At 44.8% G+C, this 22,857-nt stretch overlaps 1 protein-coding gene across 1 annotated transcript in view; it reads right to left on the bottom strand.

Moving 5' to 3' along the window:
• plxna1b (plexin A1b) overlaps positions 1-22,857 on the bottom strand; it is a gene marked incomplete at its 5' end in the record, with an annotated part of 155,419 nt that overhangs the window by 46,320 nt on the left and 86,242 nt on the right. Inside the window, one exon of the mRNA XM_083972505.1 lies at positions 12,661-12,861. Coding sequence (XP_083828631.1) covers positions 12,661-12,861 — 201 coding nt within the window. The remainder of the gene's footprint in view (positions 1-12,660; positions 12,862-22,857) is intronic.

Genomic DNA, 22,857 nt, shown 5'->3' with positions numbered 1-22,857 from the left:
TGAATGAAAAGCGTAATATATCTCCTACAATAATATTCTCATCTAATTTCATTTTTGCATCCTGAACTAATAAGAGTTGAAATGTAATTGACTCGTCGTCGGCGTAATCAGTTTTATGGAATCACTTTAAATGAGACAACAAGCTTCAAAAGCGGCAGTGTGATGGCGGCGTGTTCGCGGGGAAGGAGCAGCGGAGAGAAGAGCTCCTGAGAGACGCCTTCCAACCTCCCAACAATTCAATTATCGACGACGATTATCACCAGCAAATAAAATGCAGCTTTAGATGTTACACCCCCCCCCCCCCACCTTCTCCCTCCCTCCTTCCACCCCCAAGTCATATACACAAAGCATCCAAACAATGAGGTAAACACAATCATCTTAAAAAAACACATTCATAAAGACCCACACACCCCCAGTCTGAGACTCTTTTCACACTTTGTCTTTGATACAACATAAAACAGATGCTAGATAGCGAGAGCTCCACTCTTCTCCACTCTGAGGCTCCTGCTGCAGTGATGTGTGTGTGTGTGTGTGTGTGTGTGTGTGGGGGGGGGGGGGGGGGGGGGGGTGACGGCTGCTCAGACTGGAGATAGGCCATGTTAACCTAATGCCTCTGTCAGTCACAGGGTCCCCCCGCTCACTCTCACTACCACTGCTGTGGTCAGTATCTTCACTGGCCTCGGGGTGAGAGATAGCAGGACTATTCTCCTCTAGTGGAGTGGTGGCGATAAAATCCAATGTGAAAGACCCCCACCCCCCCACACACCCACCCACCCTGAGCCTGGGGCTATGGGGGCCCTCACAGATTGAATCTAGCTACAACTTCGTCACTATGTGATATCACCCACTCCAATGTGATAGTGTGAGATTTATCTTGACATCTGCAATAATAGTGAATTTGAATGTATTTGAGAGGGGGGGTGGGGGGGGGGGGGCTGAGAAATGTGCACGGAGAAGATAAGGAAATGAGAGGACACAGCAATGTCACAATGTGTGAATGGCTGATTAATTCATTCTTCACTTTTGCAATTGGATGATTTACATTCGGCGGGCCCTCAAGGCAAGAGATGCTGATATCCAAATACAGGAGGATGTCTCCATCTATTTCAGAAGCACTACCACTTTACTGCTGCTCTGATACATGAACTGTTGAAGAGCAAAACTTTAACCTTGGATGAATCGACCTGCGAGCTGGTGTGAGGTGACATTTGAAGATGTCAGGAAGTTGTGATAAATTCAAAAACGGGAAAAATACACACAGCGGATTTATCAGTAGCGAAGAAGATCTTGATGACTGAAGAGGAGGAGAGGAAACTTTGAGACTTGAAAGTGGCTTCTCCTTCAAGTCCAGTGAACATGGAGCCTTACAACATATGTACAAACAGAGTGTGTGCTAAAGCTGCTGCAGTGGAATCATCCAGTATAGAGAGAGAGAGAAAGAAGGGGAGGGAAGGTTGAGGGTGGCAAGAAAAAATGGATGATCTGCGAAGAGAAAGCGTGCAGAGAAAGTGCAGAAAGGGAAAAGTGACAAGTGATGGTTAAAAGACGTTCGGGACGGCTGATGGGTCGGAAACACGGTGGTGTAGAGAGCTGGGAGAGGTGGAGAGCAGGGTGAGAAAAAAAAAGGAAACAAAGTGAAGAAGAGATGATGAAAAGAAGGATGAGAAGGAGAGAGGTGTATGGGGGGGAAAAAAAGGGCGATGAGAGGATGATACATCAGCAGGGGTGAAGGGGAAGCAGCGAGGGTGAGAGAGGGATAGAGAGAGGTGATTGTGTGTTATTCTGTGGACACCATTCATTTACACATGGAATAAGAGGCCGGGGCTGGGCTATAAGCGCCTGAGCTGGTGGGGGCTAAAGTGAAATTGGCATTTTCAATTTGTTCCCTGACATGTCTGCCTTGGTCTTTTCACACATTCCTCTGCTTCTCCTTCTCTTGCAATCCTCCCTTCCCACCCCCTCCTTCTCCTATCTGCCTCCCTCCCTCCCTCCCTCTCATTATTCCTTCCCTCTACCTCTTTACAAACCTCCTCCCCTATAAATCTCAGTCCAACTTTCTCTCCTCTACCTCCATCCCCCAGAACGCCCACAGTCAAACAAGGAAATATGGAGCAGATTCCTTTATCGCATACACCAAACATGTCCGGGGAAACACATGTGCACACTGTACTATAAATATGCATTCTGCACACAGGACAGTTTCCAGAGATGGATGCCAGCAAATGCATCAAAGACTGATCGCATAGCCTATACAGAAAATAAAAAATGATGCATAAAAAAACACATGCAAACACAGGAAGATAAGGTACTTGCACAAACACGCGCTTTGGATGTCAGCTATTATTTCTCTCCACTGAAGTCCGAGCATATGAACTTCTTCAATCTTTCCCTCCCTCTTCCCTTCCTTCCTTCCTTCCTTCCTTCCCTCCCTCTCCCCCCTCAAGAGACCACCCAGTCTGCCTGGGAACAAGAGCACTTCTCCACCGCGTAGAGATGGAGAGAACATCTGAGTGTGTTCTTGTGTGTATGAGCGTGCAAGACAATTGGAGAGAAGAAAAAGGAGGAGGAAGCGAGATGCACAGGGACACCGCGCCGCTGAGAACGGCAAGAGGAAGAGAAAGGCGGCGAGAAGGAGATAGAGGAATAGAGGAAGAGAGAGCGTGGAGGAAAACAGATGAGATAACACAGACTGAAAGGCCAGAGAGCCAAGTGGGACAAAGATGGTGAGGGAGGGAAGCAAAGAGAGAGACGGAGTGAGAATAAGAGGGGTATTATTATCACGCTGAGGGCAGCTCTACTGCATTTTGGTAATTCTTCACGTTGCGGCAGATGAAGGCGTCTCAAACTTAGCAACTGTTCTCCTCACGATCGGTCTTGTTCGAAACAAAGCAACAGGTGGTTTTCTCACGTTCACGCACTCATCTCAGAAGCGGAGGGGGAAAAAAACACAACATAACATGACATAATGGATAAAAACGGCGAGTGGTTGAAACCAAAACAGCAGCAGCAATAAAACTCTATTAAGCTATATTTTACATAAACATTGAATCAAGTGAGTGCTTGTTAAAAAAAAGGGTCTGCTAATTGTTTGAGTTGGCCAGAGTCAAAAAGTACATTGGCTCTTGTAAAATCTTGGACAGCCAATCCTAATGTAACCACAGGAGGCCATGCAGGCTAACGGCTCTATGGGCTATAACCTGTGTGTTGAGAAATAGGAGAGAGCTGAAATAAACCAACGTGACAACTAACCATTACTTTCATGACTGATTCATCAAATAAATTGTTTTAGTCTGTAAAATATCACAAAATATTTGAAAAATGGACATCATAATTTAACCCTTGGTGACATGTGACAGTTAACTAAATAAAAAAGCCATTAAATAGGCACATTTGAATAGTTTTGACAAATTAATTCTCTGGACTTTCTCTTCCAATACTAATTCAAAGGAGTAACTGTAAACTCGGCCTTCTGTAAGTTGAGTAATTCATTGATCAACCAGCTATTTCAGCTACAGAGTAAATGAATGCACGTTTTCTCCACAGCACTCAGTTTCTGTCACACATCAGGCCTTCATTTCTTTCCATATTATTTCCAGCCTCCAGTGCGGGACGGAAGTCGGCGCAGTCTGAGTCAACATTTCAAAGACATCTACTGTCAAACAGCAGGAGTTTAATGAGGATTTTCCTCCAGTAATCCGCCGCCAAAAACTTTGCACAGTTGTATATTTTACCCGTTTTTCTATTCCAGCATCACTTACTATATCAGTTCTTGCTGCTCAGTGACGGGTCAAGCTGACGAGCCAATGAAAACGCACGAGAGGAGCTGATACCACTGATAGGGAAATACATGATAAACGTATGTGGACCTCTTAACCCTGCTTTACACTCTGACAGCTTTTCTCCCTGAAAACCTGCATCACACACACACATACACACACATATATACAGTGTGGTGCTGCTGACAGCTACAACAATAACACTGCTTGCCCCCTTTTCCTCAACGTTACAGGTTTGTGTCTGTGTTTGCACATCCATCCTCAAAGGGGGTGGGGGGTCTGTGTTGAGAAGGGATTGCACCTTCCCTCGACAAAAACATGAATATTTCGTAAGGGAGAAGTGTATATGTGCGTGTATGTGTGTTTATGGGCAGTAAAGCGTGGGGGGAGGCATGGGAAAGGTTAGGCTATGATCCAAAGCTCATCTCATTGCACCAAAGGCTTATTAAACTTTCATACTGAACCAGCATTGTTGCACAATGCACAGTTTAGGGAATACACGCATGTACCTTGTACATGGTTTATTCACCGCACAGCCAGATTCCAATGTGAAAATGCAAAAAAATTAAGCACGTTACTCTGAAAAGGTCAGGATTTGCATGTGTGAAGGAGAGACGAGAATGTAAATGGAGGTATGAACTCTCTACATTCAGTATTCTATGGTTTAATCCTAAAATCGGATAAAGTTTGGAATGACAAGGTGACGGGAACAATCCTGTCGTCTGCAGCATTTGACCTGAGGATATGTAAAACAGACTGAAGGTGAGTGGAGAGACAAAGACAGGGTTTTCTGATGATCAACGTATGCAAATAGTGAAGGAAGAGAGAGAGGGAGACAGAAGAGAGTGTTACATCTGATGCAGAGGCAGTTTAGAGAAGAGTGATGGATATGTTATCATCAAGAACAGTGAAACAGTGAGACAGAGAAGTAAAGGACAAAATAGGAGGCCTGGAAAGATATTTAAAGAAATTGCCAGAGGGTAAAAAAAACAGAGTGATGCAAGGAGTAAATAAAAGTAGTTGTAGACTTTGCTTCACAACAGGCCGATGCAAACGCTACAGCTCCATCACTTCTTCAGCTGTACATCTGTCACTGGAGGAGGAGGAGGAGGGGATGGATGGATGGAGGAGGGATGAAGGGAGGCAGGTATGAAGTAACAACCGTTACCTTCTGTGAGGGTCACAGCCTGGTAATTAGTCATTTTGAAGGCGTGCGCGAGCTGTGGGCCGCTAAAAATACCAAACTAGCCCTGGGCGAGACCTTAACCTGGGATACCTGGGATGGAGCAGGTTCCTCTCCCCCCCTCATCCCTCATCCCCCCTCCCCATCCTCCTCCTCTCTCCTCCTCCTCCCTCCTCCTCGCTCTCTCAAGGTGACGACGACACGACAGTCATCAAAAAATTATGACCTGACGCATCACATCTTGGAAATCTAGATTATTCTACAGTTAAAATAGTTTTTGTGACACAGTTTTTTAACAGAAGTCACATTGAGAGTGAGGAAACTGGTCTGAGCCGGGGCGAAGAAATAAACTGCAGCAAACACACTGCGGTTTAATGTATAGATGTTGACACAACAGTGTGTCCTTTTGTACGGGCATCTTCCAGGCAGATACGACTTCCTAATCAAGGATCAAATGGTAATCCTTCCTATAGCTTAGTGTGTGTGCGCCGCTGTGTGTGTGTGTACTGTACTGTATGTGTGGGGTCAGGCAGCAGGGAATCAGCCCCTGCTCATAATAGGGGCCTGTTAGCCAGTGCTAATCGCTAATGCTAACAGGATTGGAGCATGGCTGGACCCAGTTACCCAGCTTATCTCTTGTGCACACAAACTCACACACACACACAAACACAAACATACACACACATACACGTCTGCATACAAGCGCGCACAGATACTTTCTTCATTGATGGAAAGAAAAAGAGAGAGAGAGAGAGGGGAGCGAGGGAGAGAAAAGTGCTTGCTTGAGGGAAAAATAATGCTGCCATAGCCAATGTTTCTTATTTTCCAGCCTACGCATTAAGCTAGTGTAAGCTTACTAGACTTCTCCCCGGACAAAAGGCCCGATTTTTGGTCGTTTGCAGAAACGTCCACATTTTTTTCAATATCCTCACTCTTTTCTCCAGCTCTGTCAACTCATGCCATTCTTCTGGTGGCTGTTCTCCGCTCCGTTACTCCTCAGCTCTGTCACACAGCCAGTTTTTTTTTTTTTTTTTTTTTTTTGCAAGCCACCAACACCTAGCTATATCTATTCACTCAAACACATTTTAGCGCATGCAGCACCTCGCCATCTGTGAAGTAGCGCTCACATATACATGAAACGCGTTCAACCAGAAGGAGAAATTAAGAGGGTTGTCGCTGCAAACTTTTTTTTTTTCGTCTGTCAGGGGACTGGATGACTCTGCTCTCCTGTTGTTGCCGTGTGGATATAAATGCTGAAGAGCTGAAGGTGTGACGGATCACATGGTTGGTACCAGAGGATTTTCCAGGAGGGTTTGTCCCATCATTAGTGATGGAGACATCCCTTGATTCATTTCACATAGTTCCTGTGAAGTTCAAATCATTATTAGATGGGGGATAGCAGCCAAGTTGTACTACTCACACTAACTCCTTATACCTTTATTTTACTCTGACACTTTCATTCACTATTAATGAAGCCACTGTTTCTGCTGATGTCTTCATATTTCCTTCTGCATATTTTAGATTTTTGTTTGGGGCGATAAATATTGTAGTAAAAGCTTCTCATTCGTTTAGTTACGAAGCCAAATATTAAGGCTGTTACAGAATATTACTTATGTTATATGGAAATGAGAATTGGTTTATTCACCATCACTGTGTTTGAGCTGTGCCATCCATACCACACTATGGTATGTACAGTATTTAAAACAACTGTAAATACAGTAAGACAGAAAGACAAGGTCTTCTCTCTGGTTGAAGCACCTCCTCTCCTCTCCTCTCCTCTCCTCTCCTCTCCTCTCCTCTCCTCTCCTCTCCTCTCCTCTCCTCTCCTCTCTGCTGCTTCACTTGCCCATCAACCCATCCTGAAGAAATCGAGGGAGAAGCGCAGCTACGAGAGGAAGATGTAGAGTAAAGGTTACAGATTGCGGCGATACAAGGAGAGAGAGGCAGAAATGGGGGGAAAAAAAGATGATGAAGGTGAGGTGGAGGATGGGGTGGAGAAGCTGGCATATGCTGATAGCTAAGCAGCAATTAATTCTTATTTATCCGGGACAGGGGTGTGGGAGCTCTGCTCGTCACCTGTCAGGGAGGAGGAGAGGGAGTGAGTCGATGACTGGACTGGAGATGAAGAGGGAGGTGGAGGCAGGAGAGGAGCAGCAGGAGGGAGAGATGGCGACAGGAAGATGACTCAGGGAAAGAGAGGGGAGCAAAGGAGAAAGAAGGGATGGATGAGAGGGAAAAATAGGGAAAGAGAGGAAAAGAGATTATATCAACCACAAAACAGAGGCCTATTAATTGAAATGGATCATTCTTTCTCTCTGTTTTATTTTCAAAGAACTCAACTGGTGTTTGTCTCATGATCTTCACAAGACAAAACTTCAAACACAATGTGCCTCAACATCTTAATCTGGTCCGTTCTGTCTGAGGCAGCACATGATCAGGGAACAATGGACGGTCTTCAACCTGCAGCAACTCACAGTAAATCCCAGAGAGTTTCCCATGCTAGCTAGCACACACACACACACACACACACACACACACATACGGAGTCTGCGGGCCAATTAAAACAGTGTCAGTGTGTGCAGTGGCTGACTGCAGTGGCAGGTCTAGTGTTTATATCTCATTAAGCTGTGCCAGGCCATGCCAGACCAGGCTGTACCATGCTCCACTGCTCCTACCCTCCGATGACCAGCACTGAGGCCTCATTAGTCCTGTCTCGGCCACCGAGAGCTCTGTGCATGTGCAAATTTATGTACATGTTATAATGCATTTTCAAAAAAAAAACAATCTTTTTTATTTCTACATTTACTTAAATCTTTTAACATAAACTCAAAAAGTGGGAGAAAAGGACTTTGTATCAGCGCTGAGCCTCAACCTCCCTCCCTCCCTCCCTCTCTGACACACACATGGGTTGAAGGGTGTGTGACACCATTAGACCAGTGAGGTTTGTGTTAACCACTCTCCCTGCAGACATGTTTGGCCTCTCCTCTAGACCTCTATTTGCTCTGTCTATCTAGCCATCCATCCATCTGTCCATCCATCTATCCGTCGTTCGTGTCTGCCATCCTCCCTTCATTTCCCATCGGTGCAGAGCAAATTGTCCTCTCTCCTTAAAAACCCTCGGTAAGGTCTCATTGCACCCCCTCCTCCCCCTCCCTTCGCCCCTTTCTCCTCCTCCTCCTCCATCTCTCTCTTCGCAGCTCTGCCTCCAAACTTCCTTGCCTTTCTTCCATCTCTCCTTCTCTATTTTCCCCAAAACAATCTTCTCCAAGTCTGTGCAGCTGCTTTCCCTGTTTCCTTCCTTCTGCCGTCTTCCTGTATATGTGTGTGTGTGTGTGTGTGTGTGTGTGTGTGTGTGTGTGTGTGTGTGTGGGTGTGTGTGTGTGTATGAGCTCATGCGCACACCGGAGCGTACGTCTCTGCTGCCCGACTGCAATTCATCATCATTTTATCTGCCTTAATTGGATGCCATCAGGACCCCTGATACTTCCCATCTCTTCTTTAACAAACAGCTGCTCTCTACACACACAGAAGAATAACACACACACACACCACCCTATCCTAAACTAGATTTTCTCCTCCTGCCCCTGTGTCTGTTTCTCTTTTCTTTTTCTTTTTTTCTCCTCCTCCTCTCTGGTGAAGGAGTGAAAGAAAGAGGGTGATGGAGTGGCCGAGTGGTTTATCAGACAGAAGGTAATGGTGTAAGGCCCGCGCTGATATTATCTGTCCTCTCATTCCTGCCCTCCAGGGAGAAACAAGAAAGAAGGATAAAGAGGGGAGAGAGGAGAGGGCGAACATGGAGACACTGAAGTACAAATGGACAAAAAAAGAAAAAAAAAAAAACTAAAAACAGAGAGAGATAAAGCAACAGAGAGAGGAAAAGTCCTCAACAGTTCACTTCTCTTCTCTCAACCTTGGCCTTCGGTCGACACCCAGCCGCGCTGCACCAGCCTCTCTGACCCCGCAGTGTGGTCATTTGTATGTGCGGCCTTCATGTGTACATGTGTTTATTCGCTCCCACGACCCCTCTGGCGCTCTGAGCACAACTCCCCAGCCCACAGCTCAGCATCCTATTGGCCCCTGCGCCCTCACCTCGGCCTCTGATTGGCCCACCCACACCGGGAGCTGCCCGGGCCGGGTCAGACATCCGGAAGGAACCGATGTAGACACCAGCTTGTTGTTTTGGTTGCTGCTGACCAGAGTTAACTGCTACCATAAGGCCTGGCGGATGGCTCCGTATGTGTCAGTGGTAATGTGGGCTTGTTTGGCAACGAGAAATATGGAGAGGAATCCGCACTTATTTTTATTTTATTTTTCTTATAACAAAATGATGAGTGTTTCCCTCCAAGTAACTTGCTGTGGGACCTTGGACAATCTGCCATTTCATCAACTTTCACAGGTTCCAAAAAATGTTAAATTATGTTTGGCTTAGTCCCCAACTTCAAAAGTGAGAAAAGTGTGTGATGAACCATTTCCTTTTAACAATACAAACCTTTTGCAACACAGCAACATTTGGAGCTCTGAGCAAGTTTTCACACCCTTTTTTCCCCTAAAACTATGATTCTTCAAAGTCTGCGGTGGCCTATTATTTGTTTTATTTCTGTGCTTACAAAAGCAAACCTTTCTCAAATACCACATTCTTTCTCATGCCGTACGATACACTTGCTCTTTCCCCTTTGGGATCAGTTGGTATGTTCAGAAACCTTATACAGAAACACCATCGCACCAAGCTTATTCTTCCTTAAGCAGATATGGATAGTCAATACCAAACGAGGTTAGTGTAGAGCTGCTGTTACACTATCGTATATCACATATACAGTATGTTATTGACAGCCTCCTGTTAGGGGATACTATATAAGAGTATTGAGTTTTCACGGTCACTGTAAACGGAGTTAAGCATGGGAAGCCGGAGTTTAAACATGATCCGGCTCTGGATATCCTGAATATCCTGTGGATCGCTCTTTTTTTTCCCTTTTGGATGGTGTGATGACATTGTGTGAAAGAAAGGGGAACGAATATTGGCCGCAGGAGAGACTTTGGAGCCGCTCGCTTCAATATCACTCTCCCTCTCACTTTCCTCCGTTCATCTCACCTGAAATTGTCGACTGTGCAACAATTTCCCCTCACCTGCCTTGTCTGCTCTAATCTCCATTTTGTGCCATTTTCCGCTGCCGTCTGATATTACCACTTCGATGTCCTTTTCTTTTTTTTTTCTTCTTGTCCTTCTTTCCTCACCTCCTGTGTTTATCCTCTGCTTTGTCTTCTTCAGCTTGACGGATCTTGCCCTTCCTCTCTCTCCCTCGTCACTTTATAGGAATTTGTGCCACAGCACTTTTGTCTCTGCCTTCGTCCTTGTCTCTCCAACAAGTGTGTGTCTCTATTTGACACAGTGGTAAACACTCATGTGTATCTCAAACGCATGGCTAAACTTTAAATTAGCACCCCTGTGTTTATCCCATTGATTAGCAAGACCCTCACACACACAACCACAACAGTCCTCCTGCAGTGGTATAATGAAAATTTCACAGCCAAACATACAAACACACGCAAACACAGCTATCCTGGGATCCATAGCCTTAGGCGTATTGAAGGATGCACATGTGCGCACACACACACAGAGACACTGATTAACCCCTATCCCCACAGCTGTGTGCATGCCTACAAACCGAGGCAGCAGTGTGTACGCAGCATTACAGATGAAGTCTATTTCTACTGCAGAGCCATACATGATTCATTGAGTTGGTGCTGAACACTGTCAAAGTGGGAACAAACATGGAGGGGTGCGCATGAAAAGTGGAGATGTGAAGGTCTATAAAAGGATAAACTAATATTTAAGACCCTCATTCTTTTGAAATACTGCTTCAGAGCTATAATAAGACACTCATGCTAATAATTCATGACACATAATTATACTCATAAGCTCAGGCCTGGATGAATTATGCCTTTATGGCAAGTTCATGCAGATGGCACCTTTTTCATCCCCTGAATCTCAGTGTGGCCTCGAATGTGCAGACTGGATGCTCGCGCTGCGTCGATATCTGACTGCGCAAGTCAAGTTGGCACAGCTAATTGCTAACAAGGGCTAAGTGCTGACAGCCCAAGGCTAATTGCTGCTAGCATGTCTACTTTGTGGACATCAAATGGAGAAATTCTGCTTTGGACTGGGGGCTAAGGCTTCGCTGCTGATTAGCAGTGGCCTTGCAGCAACAATAAACAGTCAATAAACCGACATCTCGGCGGAGAGACAACCCTATCGCTAGCTAATTAGCGCCGCCTTCACAAACAACTGGCTAGCGTGTGCCAGCCAGGACCTCAAGACTGCCCGTCGATACGGACGGGATCAAATAAGTGTGTTGGTTGTCACAGCGGCTACCCAGCATGCAATGCAGCTACGCAGAGACTGATGCTGAAAATATCTGTCTGCACAAGCCATGCAGATATGATGATAGATGTTTAACAACTTTTGGTAAAGTTTTTGAAGGTGTTAAAGCTCATTAGCTACTGTATATAAGACAACTTCAAGATGTTTCTACTCTTAGTCTAATCTGTCAAATTATTTTTCTTCCATGCACGACACAGCGCAGTGACAGCAGCCTCACCCTCATCCATAACATAATGCACAGCACCAGCTCTCATCTCGTCTCAGTGTTGCTGTACCGCATTATATCTCGAGACAGAAGGGACAGGGACAGAGGCAGGCAGCAAAAAGTGAGTGTATGACAGATGAGGGAGAGGCAGCGAGGAAAGAGGAGGGGATAGAGGGAAGAAGAAAGTATGACAGACGGAGGAGGGGGGAAGAGAGGCAGAGAGAAAGATGAGCCGTGCGGGCAGAGAGAGGAAGGGAGAGGGAGAGGTATAGAGTCAAGGTGTAAACATGATCAATCCGCTCTCAACTAGGTTCAGAGACAGACTTCCTCTTCACATTTTCAGCCTCAGTGAAGCACGACGCTAGCTACCTCTTATCTGTCACGCTAGTTTGAAGCCTCACACACACACAGAAAACCATATTTCAACACATAGATGGACCCACATGCACAAACACCTCTGTGTATCTTTGAATCCTTTCCGTACACACACACGCTAACAAATTCATATTAGAAAACATCCTTGTGAACATTTTAATCTGGCGCACAAACCTCATCCCAGCAGGCCAAGAGCCACAAATACATCATAAAAAACCAAAGAGGCATGGAACAAAACCATGGCTGACCGTTGCAGCAATGATTTAAATGATGCATCGCACAAACCGTGAAAAATCCATAATGATTTAAGGCCAAATATAGACTGGGGGGAAATTCTCCATGCGCTGTAACTTTAATATATGTCGGCGTCTCAATTCAAATGTGAACTCTTGCCGTCGATATCTATTTGCTAACTATCAGTGCAATGTGAGAGATCAGCATCGGGTCATTTATCTAGATGGTGGCCAAACTAGTGTCCAAATAGCGCACGGTGATCTATCAGCACAATGAGCATGTTAGTGTCTAAAGTGGTCATTAGTTGTAGGAGGCCATTATTTAACCCTGACCGAGTCAATGTCCGTACTGGGATCATGATTTAGTTACCTGGCAGCTTTTATTGCTTCAAGAGTAACAGTGTTAAATGACTTCACTTTAAGCCTAACTAAAGTAGTAGCTACTAAAACTAAAGTTTATTTCGTGCCGCCCGTTCCCTTTGGGTTACGTCGTTTCCAGTCTTACTCACCGGTGTTTTCTGGCACTGGATGGAGGTGCTGTTGAAGCGCAGGGCGGGGACACTGTGAGTTTCCCCCTGGATGTGGAAGACACACTCGTAGTTCCTCTGCCCCGACTGAGGCTGGGGCAGGTTCTTGGCGGCTAAGGTGATGGGCTTGGTCACACCGACGGGGATGTAGATCTGGGTTGAGGGGAGGATCTGAGGGCAGTCCTGCAGAGTCAAAAAGAGAAAAAAAGAAATCACTTTAAAAGAGATACTCAACATGTTTTCCCCCACAGGACACAGTTATGGAATAAAAAAAGGATGATCTTGCTTAATACAGGCAGAAACAGCAGTAAGATAAGAGAGGGGATGATGAAATAAACAGCTTGTTTGTTGATGAGAGTAAAAAAAAAAAAGCGTTTGCAAGCCCTGGGTTACATGTTTTTCTTAGATTTGCTCAGACACACTCGGCCTGAATAGCTTTGCTGTGATGCACTGCATCACATGTTACAGGCTTGTGCAACACTCCCACTGGCCTCGGACCAGACGTAGATGCTGCACGACAACACTTGAGCAAGAAAAGCTTTTACATACAGAGTTCACAAAATATCATCTACCCAATAAAAGTATACGCACAACAATGCTGCATTTGTTATGGCAGGAAGATGGACCCTGGTGTATTATGTTCATGTGTAGAGTAAATGAGCTCGTGAACTTTGTGTTTGCTTGTGTGTGTGTGTGTCAGTCATTGATATTGGCCAGAGCTGACAGAGAGAGTTTAGATCATCTGGAAAAAACCCATCTACTGTCTCACACCACTGGAGTACAAAACCCTGGAGGGTGTGTGTGTGTGTGTGTGTCCATGCATAGATGTGTCAGACAAATAGGTTTCCTAATGTGCAGTTGGATTAACGTGTGCATGTGTTTACATTATTGGACTAGAATAAGACAGGACAGTCCACCGAGTGTGCGACGCTTCCCTCGATATGCATGTGTGCATGCGCTGGAAGGAATGAAGTCATTACAGTGTTCATGCCATGATTTGGCAGCGGTGCAGATCTCGTCAACAATGAGAATGAGAAAAAAAGAAAGCATGGGCGAGAGAGGAGGGGGTGGTTACACGTCTTATACAACATGAGTTAAAGCTCGGGTGGAACCAACACCACCCAGTGCCGTGCTGTTTGAGCCAAAAAGGATAACAAACCAGGTCACTGCTGACAAATAACACAGTTTTGCAACCTAGAGACGCTGTTAGGTCACTCACATAATAAGAGACATGTGTGAGGCAGAGAACAGAAACACAAATTGGCCTTTTCTGAGAAATGTGGCTTTGAAAACTTCAGTAAAAAAAAAAAAAAAAAGCTATTCCAAAAATCACAGTAAACACCATCACTCTTCCTCTTCTCCTCTCCTCTCTATCTACCTAGGGGAACCTGAAGTTGACAGTGTTGTCCCACCCGGTCAGAGTCGCAGGTTTTAGGACAACACACTCATCCTGACAAGCCAGAAAGAGCTTAGTCAAGGAAAACATCCTCCAGATCCCTGTAAAATATGCACTGCACACGACCGGCACGTCGCTTCTCGTTGTAGCTTCTCCTTTAAGCAGATCGCCGGCTCCCTGTCAGTGGATTTTTCTTTCCCCTCCTCTACTCGGAGCCGTTGTACATTAGAAGCTACAGTGTGTCCCCGGGGCCTGAGCACAATGCCGGAGTTTGTTCATTAGCCTGCTTAGCCCTGGCCTTGTGTGTCTGATCACACACAAACACATGCACAACACATAATGAGAGCGGGGAATACTATAGGAGGAAGGGGCCGGGATTCAGAAGAACTGGTGTATAATCAAGTAGGAGGAAGGTGGGTGAGGGGGGGGGGCAAAGTGGATAGCTCGGAAGGAGGGAGTGGGAGAGGGGCAGTAAAAAGGGAGGATTGAAGGATGGTTGGGAGAGAGTGGAGAGAAGCAGGTCTAATTGGGAACACGGCAAAGTGAGAACGGAAAGACTGATTGTGCTGCTGGTGTGATGAAAGGAAGAAGAGGAGTCCAGAAGAAAAGACACGAGACAAAGAGATTGAAAGATTGAAAAGACGTTTAAGCCTGGAAATGTGAGGCGGCAGAGAGGAAGGCCCGGATCCACCTCCACCTTTACTGCCTCTTTATCCATCCCCTGCATCATCCTCCTATCCATCCATCCATCCATCCATCCAGCTTCATCCACACCACGTACCAAAGCCCCCCGACAACATCCTATTTAATTAACTGCCTGGAGCCTCAGACAAGACTTGAAAATTGATGGGAGCAGAGATGGAGAGAGGGAGAGAGAGGGAGGGAGGAAGACAGAGAGAGGGGTGGGGCATAGAAGAAGATACTGTACTGTAGAGATTGATTTGTACTTTTGAAGATTTTGAAGTCTCGTCTTCCAAGATGCACGTGTCAAAAGCCGTGGGCTCGGCATCGTCTGAAGAGCCACGTGTCAAAAACAGGAACGTTTCAGCCTCCTGCTGCTAACGCTGCAGCGTGCAGAGGCCAGTGTGCCAACAGCTAGCATAGCCTATAGCGCAAGCTGCAGCCAACCCATGTTTTATTCATCCGCCTATCGACTTTATGTCAGCTTGGCTGTCTGCTGGTTGTTTTCTCTGCCAGTCATATTTCCTTTAAGTCTCCCTTTCCTTCATTCATTCCTCCGCGGTGTCATCTGAGGGTAGAGCTGAAACAACAGAGTTCAATATAGTCGTCTCATGTGCGATGCTTAAGTATAATTGTGATCTTTAAGAGTATTGTTCAAGCTTTGGAAGTGGAAAACTGATATGTGAATTTTGGGAGAGAATATTCAAAATATATATAAAATTTAGAGAAGTTGGAGTGTTGTGGTATAAAAATTAATCAAAACTGCAGTGTTTTGCATGGAAGACTTTAGGAGTCTGACTAAAATGGTAATGAAAACCCACAGCAAGCGACCCCACACTGGGAGAGTTCATGGCTGACATGTTGCTTGAATTCGGAAATCATACAGCACGACTACCCCGGTTCCTCATATACACGTGTCTCAGACTGAACGGTATGAAGTTTTTTTTTTTTAGGAAAGAGACGGAGGTGGGAGGGAGGAAAGAGAGGACAGAGAGGAAAAGGTGGAGAAACAAAGGAAAAAAAAATCCTCCGGAGCAAGAAAGTATTTCATCAGTATTTGTGACAGGTGCCAAAACAGTTCAAAGCTGGCATTAGGGCTCTCAAGTGCAGAGTACACTGAAACAATATTTCACCAGGGGGATTCGTTTGAAGCTGGAAAAAGATCCTTTTTTCCCTCTTTTTCCCTTTTTCCTGACTTCTCGGCTTTCATTTCATCTGCGAAGACGGATGCTGTGGTTTTCGTGGCCAGATGTGACACTCCATCCGGTTCATTTCAAGGAGACCAACAGGGGAGGAAGAGAGAGGCATATGCTTGTGTGCAGTTTAGAAATGTGTTGTTTCTACTGAGTCTGTCTATGTACTACATCTGTGGGATAAGGTGTGTGTGTGTGTGACTGTGTGTGTGTGTGCTGGAAATGCCTCAGGGAGTGTTGCAGGTATTCAGTGAGCTGACTCAGGTAAATATCTGACTCACCAGACTGAACCTTCACACACACACACACAGTTATTTGCACCCGAGCAGAACCTCTTTTTGCACAGAGCAGCAGCCCACTTCGTGATAAAGGTCCACTTTATCTTGCTGCTCTGTAACCAGTCAGAACCATTTATAGTAAATTTTTATTGTGTGTACGTGTGTGAAGTGGAAAGGATGCGTGAAGGAATGCACGCCGCAGATGGTTTCTCCACACCAGAACACGGCACAAAAACATCTGCTCAATTTTGATATTTTGATCACCGTCTTTGCATTCTGACATCTTCATAAGCATTTTGTAACACCGACAGATGTGGATACTGTAGCAGAAAACTGCTCCGCCAAATTAAAAACTGTTTTTTTCCCCCCCTCACCGAAGCTCACAGTCGATGACAATCTGGGTAACAAACGAACAAACAGAACATCAACCATCAGGCTGTGAAGTATAAGCTCTCTCACAACCGCCACGACTGGACTGGGGCTCTCGGAGTGTGTATTCGTACCTGTGTTTTGCAGAGGAATGCATATTTGTGTAAATGTTACAAAGTGTGTGTTTATAATGGCGAACATCCAAGTCTCCAACTTGTGTTCAAAGCCAAGTAGCCAGAGGGCCTGCCTTACTTCTCCGCATTTGTTTTCCCTCAAAGGCCAATGTTAGCTTTGCTGCCTGAGGCTAGTGCCACAGTTCCTGTACATGCACATACAATTATATAAACTCCTAAATGATCGTGCATTCATTATTTCACAGGATATGTAAGAATCCGATGTATTACGATTACTTGATGGCGCTACATATTTTAGGAATTCATTTATTTAATTAAATAAATAAACACCTCTCCGTTTTCTCGACACACAAAAAATAAGCCCAAACCATCATTTATTCACAGTAGCATTCTTACAATTGTACAATGCTTGACCTAAATTTTTTGATATCTCACTTCCAAACGCCCAGATGAGAGTTTTTGATTGAACGTCGCTGTGAGCTTTCTCAAAGCAGAGCAGCTGTCGTTCTAGGTCAAGCCTGTGCTGGAATATTCCTGCCTTCATTCTCCATGCGCTCTGATGTTTTCCACGCCATCTCTTTCCACACCAAATGCAAAATATATATATATAAATAAAAAATAAAACAAGTGTTTGGCGGGTGGATGAGATAATCTCTACTCGTAGGTGAGCAAAACACCTTTTAACATCCGCCAAGAGCAGATAATGAGACTGTCGGCAGGCAAGTGTGAGAGCGTGTGTGTGTGTGTGTTCATGCAGATACGTGGAAGGTGAGAGATTAAAATCAAGACATAGATGAGGTGGGGTGAAGGGAGGGAGAATGGGGGGTGGGGGGTGGGAGGATGAAGACGAAAGCGAGAGCGGGATGCTATATAAATAAATAAATGTTTTAAAAAGCCAAAAGAGTTCTGAAGGCTTTGGCGTAGCCTGACAAGATATAAATTAATAAAACTCCAAAAACACTGCGCATATGTAATGAGGCGGGTGTCTGGTCGTTTTTTTTTTTTTTTTTTTTAAAGGCCCCCCCACCTCATCTCCCCCTCCTCTAAGTCCATCCATAATTAATTAGCTGCCTGTGTGATGTGGGGACTATAGATCAGGGAGGAGAAAAAATAACATGCTAAATAATGAAGTAAAGCGATACGGAGAGCCTCAGGGAGAGATGAGATGGCATGGGTGGCCACAGAGGAGCAAGTGGGGCACACGGGTACACATAAGAGGGACAGTGTATGTATGCATCTTTGTGTGTGTCTGTGTGTGTCTGTGTGTGTGTCACAGGGGCCTGACAAGAGGGGGGTATATAGAGAGTGTTGAATGCTCCCCCTCCGCGTGTCTACATGCCCCCCAGGCTTTGCGACAGAGGTCTCAAATAGAAAAACCTCAGCCGCGTCTGCAACCTTGAACCAAAGGGGCACATCTCCGCCTCACTGTGGTCCTCTATACATTAATATCATAACCTGCTACATGACACTGACAGGACCCTTTTATCCAAAAGCAGCATGCAGACATGTTGTGTCACATGTTCTGGCTGTGAGACTCCAGAGGAGCGGCTGCCAGCCTCTCCCACAGAACTCATAAATAATGCTGAGTGATAAAACAATGATAATAATAACACAATAATGTAGAATATAATCAATTCAACCCTGTTTGAACTGCAAGTGTTGGACAGGTGGCAGCCACTCAACGAAACACATGCAAACACAGAAAATTAAAAAAAACACAACAACAACAATCTTAATCTCCTTCTACAAGCCGTTTGTTTGTCCTTATGGACATGAAGAGAGTTTAAAGAGCCGAGTAGGAAGGAAAACTAAAGCTTATGGAGCGTTTCGAGAGATGATGGCCAATTCATCTGCTGAAATAATGCGAAAATATTCAAAATATTCAAAGTCTCAATATGATAAAATTGTTCAGGAAGCAAGAAGACATCAGGTATCAGTGGTTTTCTTTGTCAAAAACACACTAATTCCATATCATATAATCTTATTTTGGGTTTAGCAAGGCAGATGTTTCTATGATGAATATTGTACCTGCTCTGTTGTATTGTTTTGATTATCTTCCATAATTTAACGAATAATTTCAATGAGCCAAACAACTGGTCGTCGTTGTAAGTGATAAATGTTCTTAGTTGGGATGCAAAGTTTTATTTACATTCTGGGCCATATTGTTAATGGAGGCCTTTCGCCAAATCACAAATCATTCCTTAATTAGTGTAAGTTGTGTAAGACCATGTCATGACATGTCGTTCATCATTTTGTCAAAGGTAGGACAGCCTCGGCCCTAATTCACTCGTCTGCTACGTAGCAGCTGGCTAGCAGCCATGTGTTTGTTGGAGAGTGTGTGTGTGTGTGTACCGGCCAGTAGGACGAGGAGTGAGACAAAAAAATCCTTCTCACTATATCACTGGCAATAGAGATTAAAGGAAGTGTATAAAAATCTACAAGATATTGTATAGATAATATTATAGACTCGTGATATCTAACTACTTGGGAAGCTGCCATCATATTTAACCTCACTGTTTTAAATCATATTTAACCTCACTTTTAAATACACGCTCACAGTCTCATATCAGTCTGAATATTCCTCATGTGAACACCAACCTTGGAAAGACCGCCTTCACCTTCTACAGTATGCACCACCACACTGGAATTAACTATAGGACGCACTGAAACTTAACAAACTCATTTCAATAAAGGCTCTACCTAAAAGATCTACCTAATGTCGCGGTTCAGAGTATTCAGCCTTGTTCTTGTTATTCTTAGTCAGGTTCTCTATTATATTTTGCATTCATGTATTGCATTGACGTATTGTAATCTGTATTTTCTACGTTCTATATTTTCTCCGCTCTGCGTTTCTATGTATTTTTGAACTGTGTTGAATTGCAGGGCGTCCTTGAAAAAGATTGCTTGCTCTCAATGGATCTCCCTGTTTAAATAAAGGTTAAGTGAAAAGAAAGAAACAAAAAAAACAAATAGTGTACAAGTGTGTAACGGTCATTAAAGGTGAATACTGCATCCACATGAGCTGCAGGGAGTGGCTCATGCATGGAGGCATGTACTGTACAGTATGTGCATGTGAGAGAAAGTGTGCGTGTGCAAAGTTGAGGCAGCCTCATTAGGAGGCAGAAACCAGAAACATGTTCTGTGACCAACCAGACACTTACTGTGGGGGAGGGATGGAGGGAGACAGAGAACGACGAGAGAGAGAGGGTGAAGGAGAGAGTGGAACAACTTAATAAGGCAGCAACGTGTAGAACAGCGCAGGAGCGCGGGAAGCAGAGGAAGAAAAGGGACTTTGAACCTTGAAAGGGACTGTGAGATTGTCCGCCCACACCCTTCGTTTCCAAGCAGAGTAGCGATGCAGGGAGGGAGAGAAGAGAAAGAGAGATGGAAAGAGAGATGTGGGGTAAATGGGAGAAGTGAGGGAGCGCAGAGGAACGCAGGAGCACATAGAGAAGAAGTTTGAATTAAAACGAGATGACATGAATGTTATTTCCTGAGCTTTATCAAAGTCTCACCGAGATGAGCTTGACTGAATCTATTTCCATATATGTTCCTCTTCTAAATGCATACTGTACATATACAGTGTCACTCTGTGCTTTGATTTACCACCCAGGCACACATACATACAGTACATGTTGATTTCATCTCCTAATCCCTTCTCCTTGACTTACAAGCAAACTGCCAAACCTACACACTTTATCCCCTCGACGTAGACACAGGCACAGTGTGTTATAAAACAATGAGTAGCAGGAGCGCATGAATATTTTTCTGAGAGAGGATCTTTTTTTCTTTTTTTTTTCTCCTTATGGATTTTCATGTGTGGAGTGGAGGGGAGGAGGGGAAGCCTGGCACCCCGTTATCATCCTAACCCAGATATGTCAGCAGCGATCAAACCTGGAGCTTTTCAGCTTTTCAAAGACAAACCTTGATTTCAGAGGTAGATACACTCTGCTGTCTCCTGCCTATAGCTCCTCTCTGCACACACTGTCACGCTGCTGCACCACCAAGATATAGTAGAAAACGTACATTTCTTTACCAAAAACATAGAGACATATACACCAAACCACCTGGAACACATCTGTAATTGACACGATTTACCATTTTATGAAAAGGCCGGTTATTAGAAGTATTGACTGATTGTTTGAACGAACAGCAGGGCCACTTGCCATGCGGCTGCAGCGCTCCTTCAGAAAAAGAGCAGAAACCAGATGAATGGGCCGAGCCACACACTGATTTCTGCCACACAGAAAACAAACGACAGAAAAGCCTACAGAAGTTTCACTTTCTCCTCCGCTCGGCAAACAACGATCTGCACTGAAATCTATCCCACTGTGCCGGGAGCGCGAGGCTCCATTCACAACACACAGCAACTGAAAATACATTTTGTCTTTTTAAAAAAATGCTGTCTGTGACTAAATAACTTGCTTTGGATGAGATGTACTCAACCAAAACTATACATACAGAAAGCGCCAACATACAGTATAACAACATATATAAGATGCAATATCAGTAGCTACTGGTGAATTCATACAGTATATTACAGAAATCACACTCTGTGGGATTTCCCAATGATACTGTATTGGTCTTTTCCTCAGGTCATTACCACGACAGCCACTCGCAGGCAAATACTCTACAGACAAGAAAATGACTAAGTCACTTCTCTTTCTGGATATCTGAGGTGCTTTGCATTTTAAAATAATGCTAAGCTCTTACATGGTGGAAAAATAAACCCATTTTATGGTCTCAAGTCAGAGATACCCAGCACTCGACTGGCACTGGAGCCCATCTCCATGTCCCCATGTCTCTGCATGTGGTGGATTTCTAACCATCTTGGCTTTAGATGTTCAGCGCAATTGTGGGAGTAAAATGGAGGTTGGAGGAAAAAAAAAAAAAGAAGAAAAATCAGTGCTGGTCACTTTAGTCAAACAGCATGGTAAAAAAAAGCCAGACGTTTAGCTGGTCTTGTGAGACTGGATGACGCTGCACGCTACAGGATTTTTTTTGTGTGCCTCTCCCTCTCTTTCTCCATGCCTCTACTCTCCAAACCAGCAGGTGGTCGACGTTTCTCAGTTGCACTCTCCCTCTCTCTCCGTCTCTGTTCTCTCTGCAACTTTGAGTTTGTTTTTCCTTCGGCTCGCTTCGTACTGTTATTCATCTGTCTCCAACCGCCGTCATTTCTTTCTCTGAGTGACTCGGCATTTATCTCTTCCTTCCTCTGACACACACATACACACGCTGAGGGTTGATGGTGAAAATGCAATATTCATCTTTGTTCACCATTAGGCGGGCTGACTGTGAGGGCTGCGGAAATGAAGATTTAATACAGCCTGAATAATTAAACCGCCGGGACCTGTGACTGACACGTAGACACACACACACACTGAAACACACTCATGCATGGCCTATACCAACCACAGTGCATCTATCATGTCATCATATTCCTGGGTGTGTGTGTGTGCCCATGTTTGTGTGAACCTTTTACTACACAGTTTCTCTTCATTAAGCTTCCGCTGATCACGTATTCATCGCTGCAGCCTGGATGTTGGCATGGCTGAGGTGATACTCGCTGCATCGGTGGGTTTACACCAAGGAGACAAGAAGCTATAGCGGCCATGTTGCACCTAACACCTGCGCTTGCCAGGGAGGAGCTCAGATGACTGCTTTACATTTTCCCACTGTCATACGAGGCTTCACACTTCTCCATCAATTAGACCGAGCAAGCGTCCTTCAAATCTACATAAACACACCGCTTATAACGAGCCGCCTTGGCGAAACTCCACCCTCTTCGGTGACCGTAAGTCTTACCGTCCTTGTGTATTTGTCTACTAAGCATACTTCTTAGGGTTTAACAGGCTGCTCTCTCCACAGTGTCTCCCAGCCAGCGTGACCCCACCCTCCCTCCCTGCCTTCTGTTGCAGAGGGATTGATGCACGATGTGAGGATGTTTCAAGAGTAAAGTGAGAGAACATTTCAGGGAGAGCTTCTCAAAAAAAAAAAAAAAAAAAAAACACAAGGAAGAGCTGGAGGAGAGGAGAGAAGAAAAAAGATAAGCTGTGGGATGCTGAGGCTAAAAATAGCCACAGAGAGGAGAGATGAAACATCTGCATGTATATGTGACAGACCATGCA

The sequence above is a fragment of the Trachurus trachurus genome (assembly GCF_905171665.1).
Source record: "Trachurus trachurus genome assembly, chromosome: 5".
NCBI classification, from domain to species: domain Eukaryota; kingdom Metazoa; phylum Chordata; class Actinopteri; order Carangiformes; family Carangidae; genus Trachurus; species Trachurus trachurus.
The sequence above is the reverse complement of the archived record's forward strand: the minus strand, read 5'-3'. Positions and strand labels throughout refer to the sequence as shown.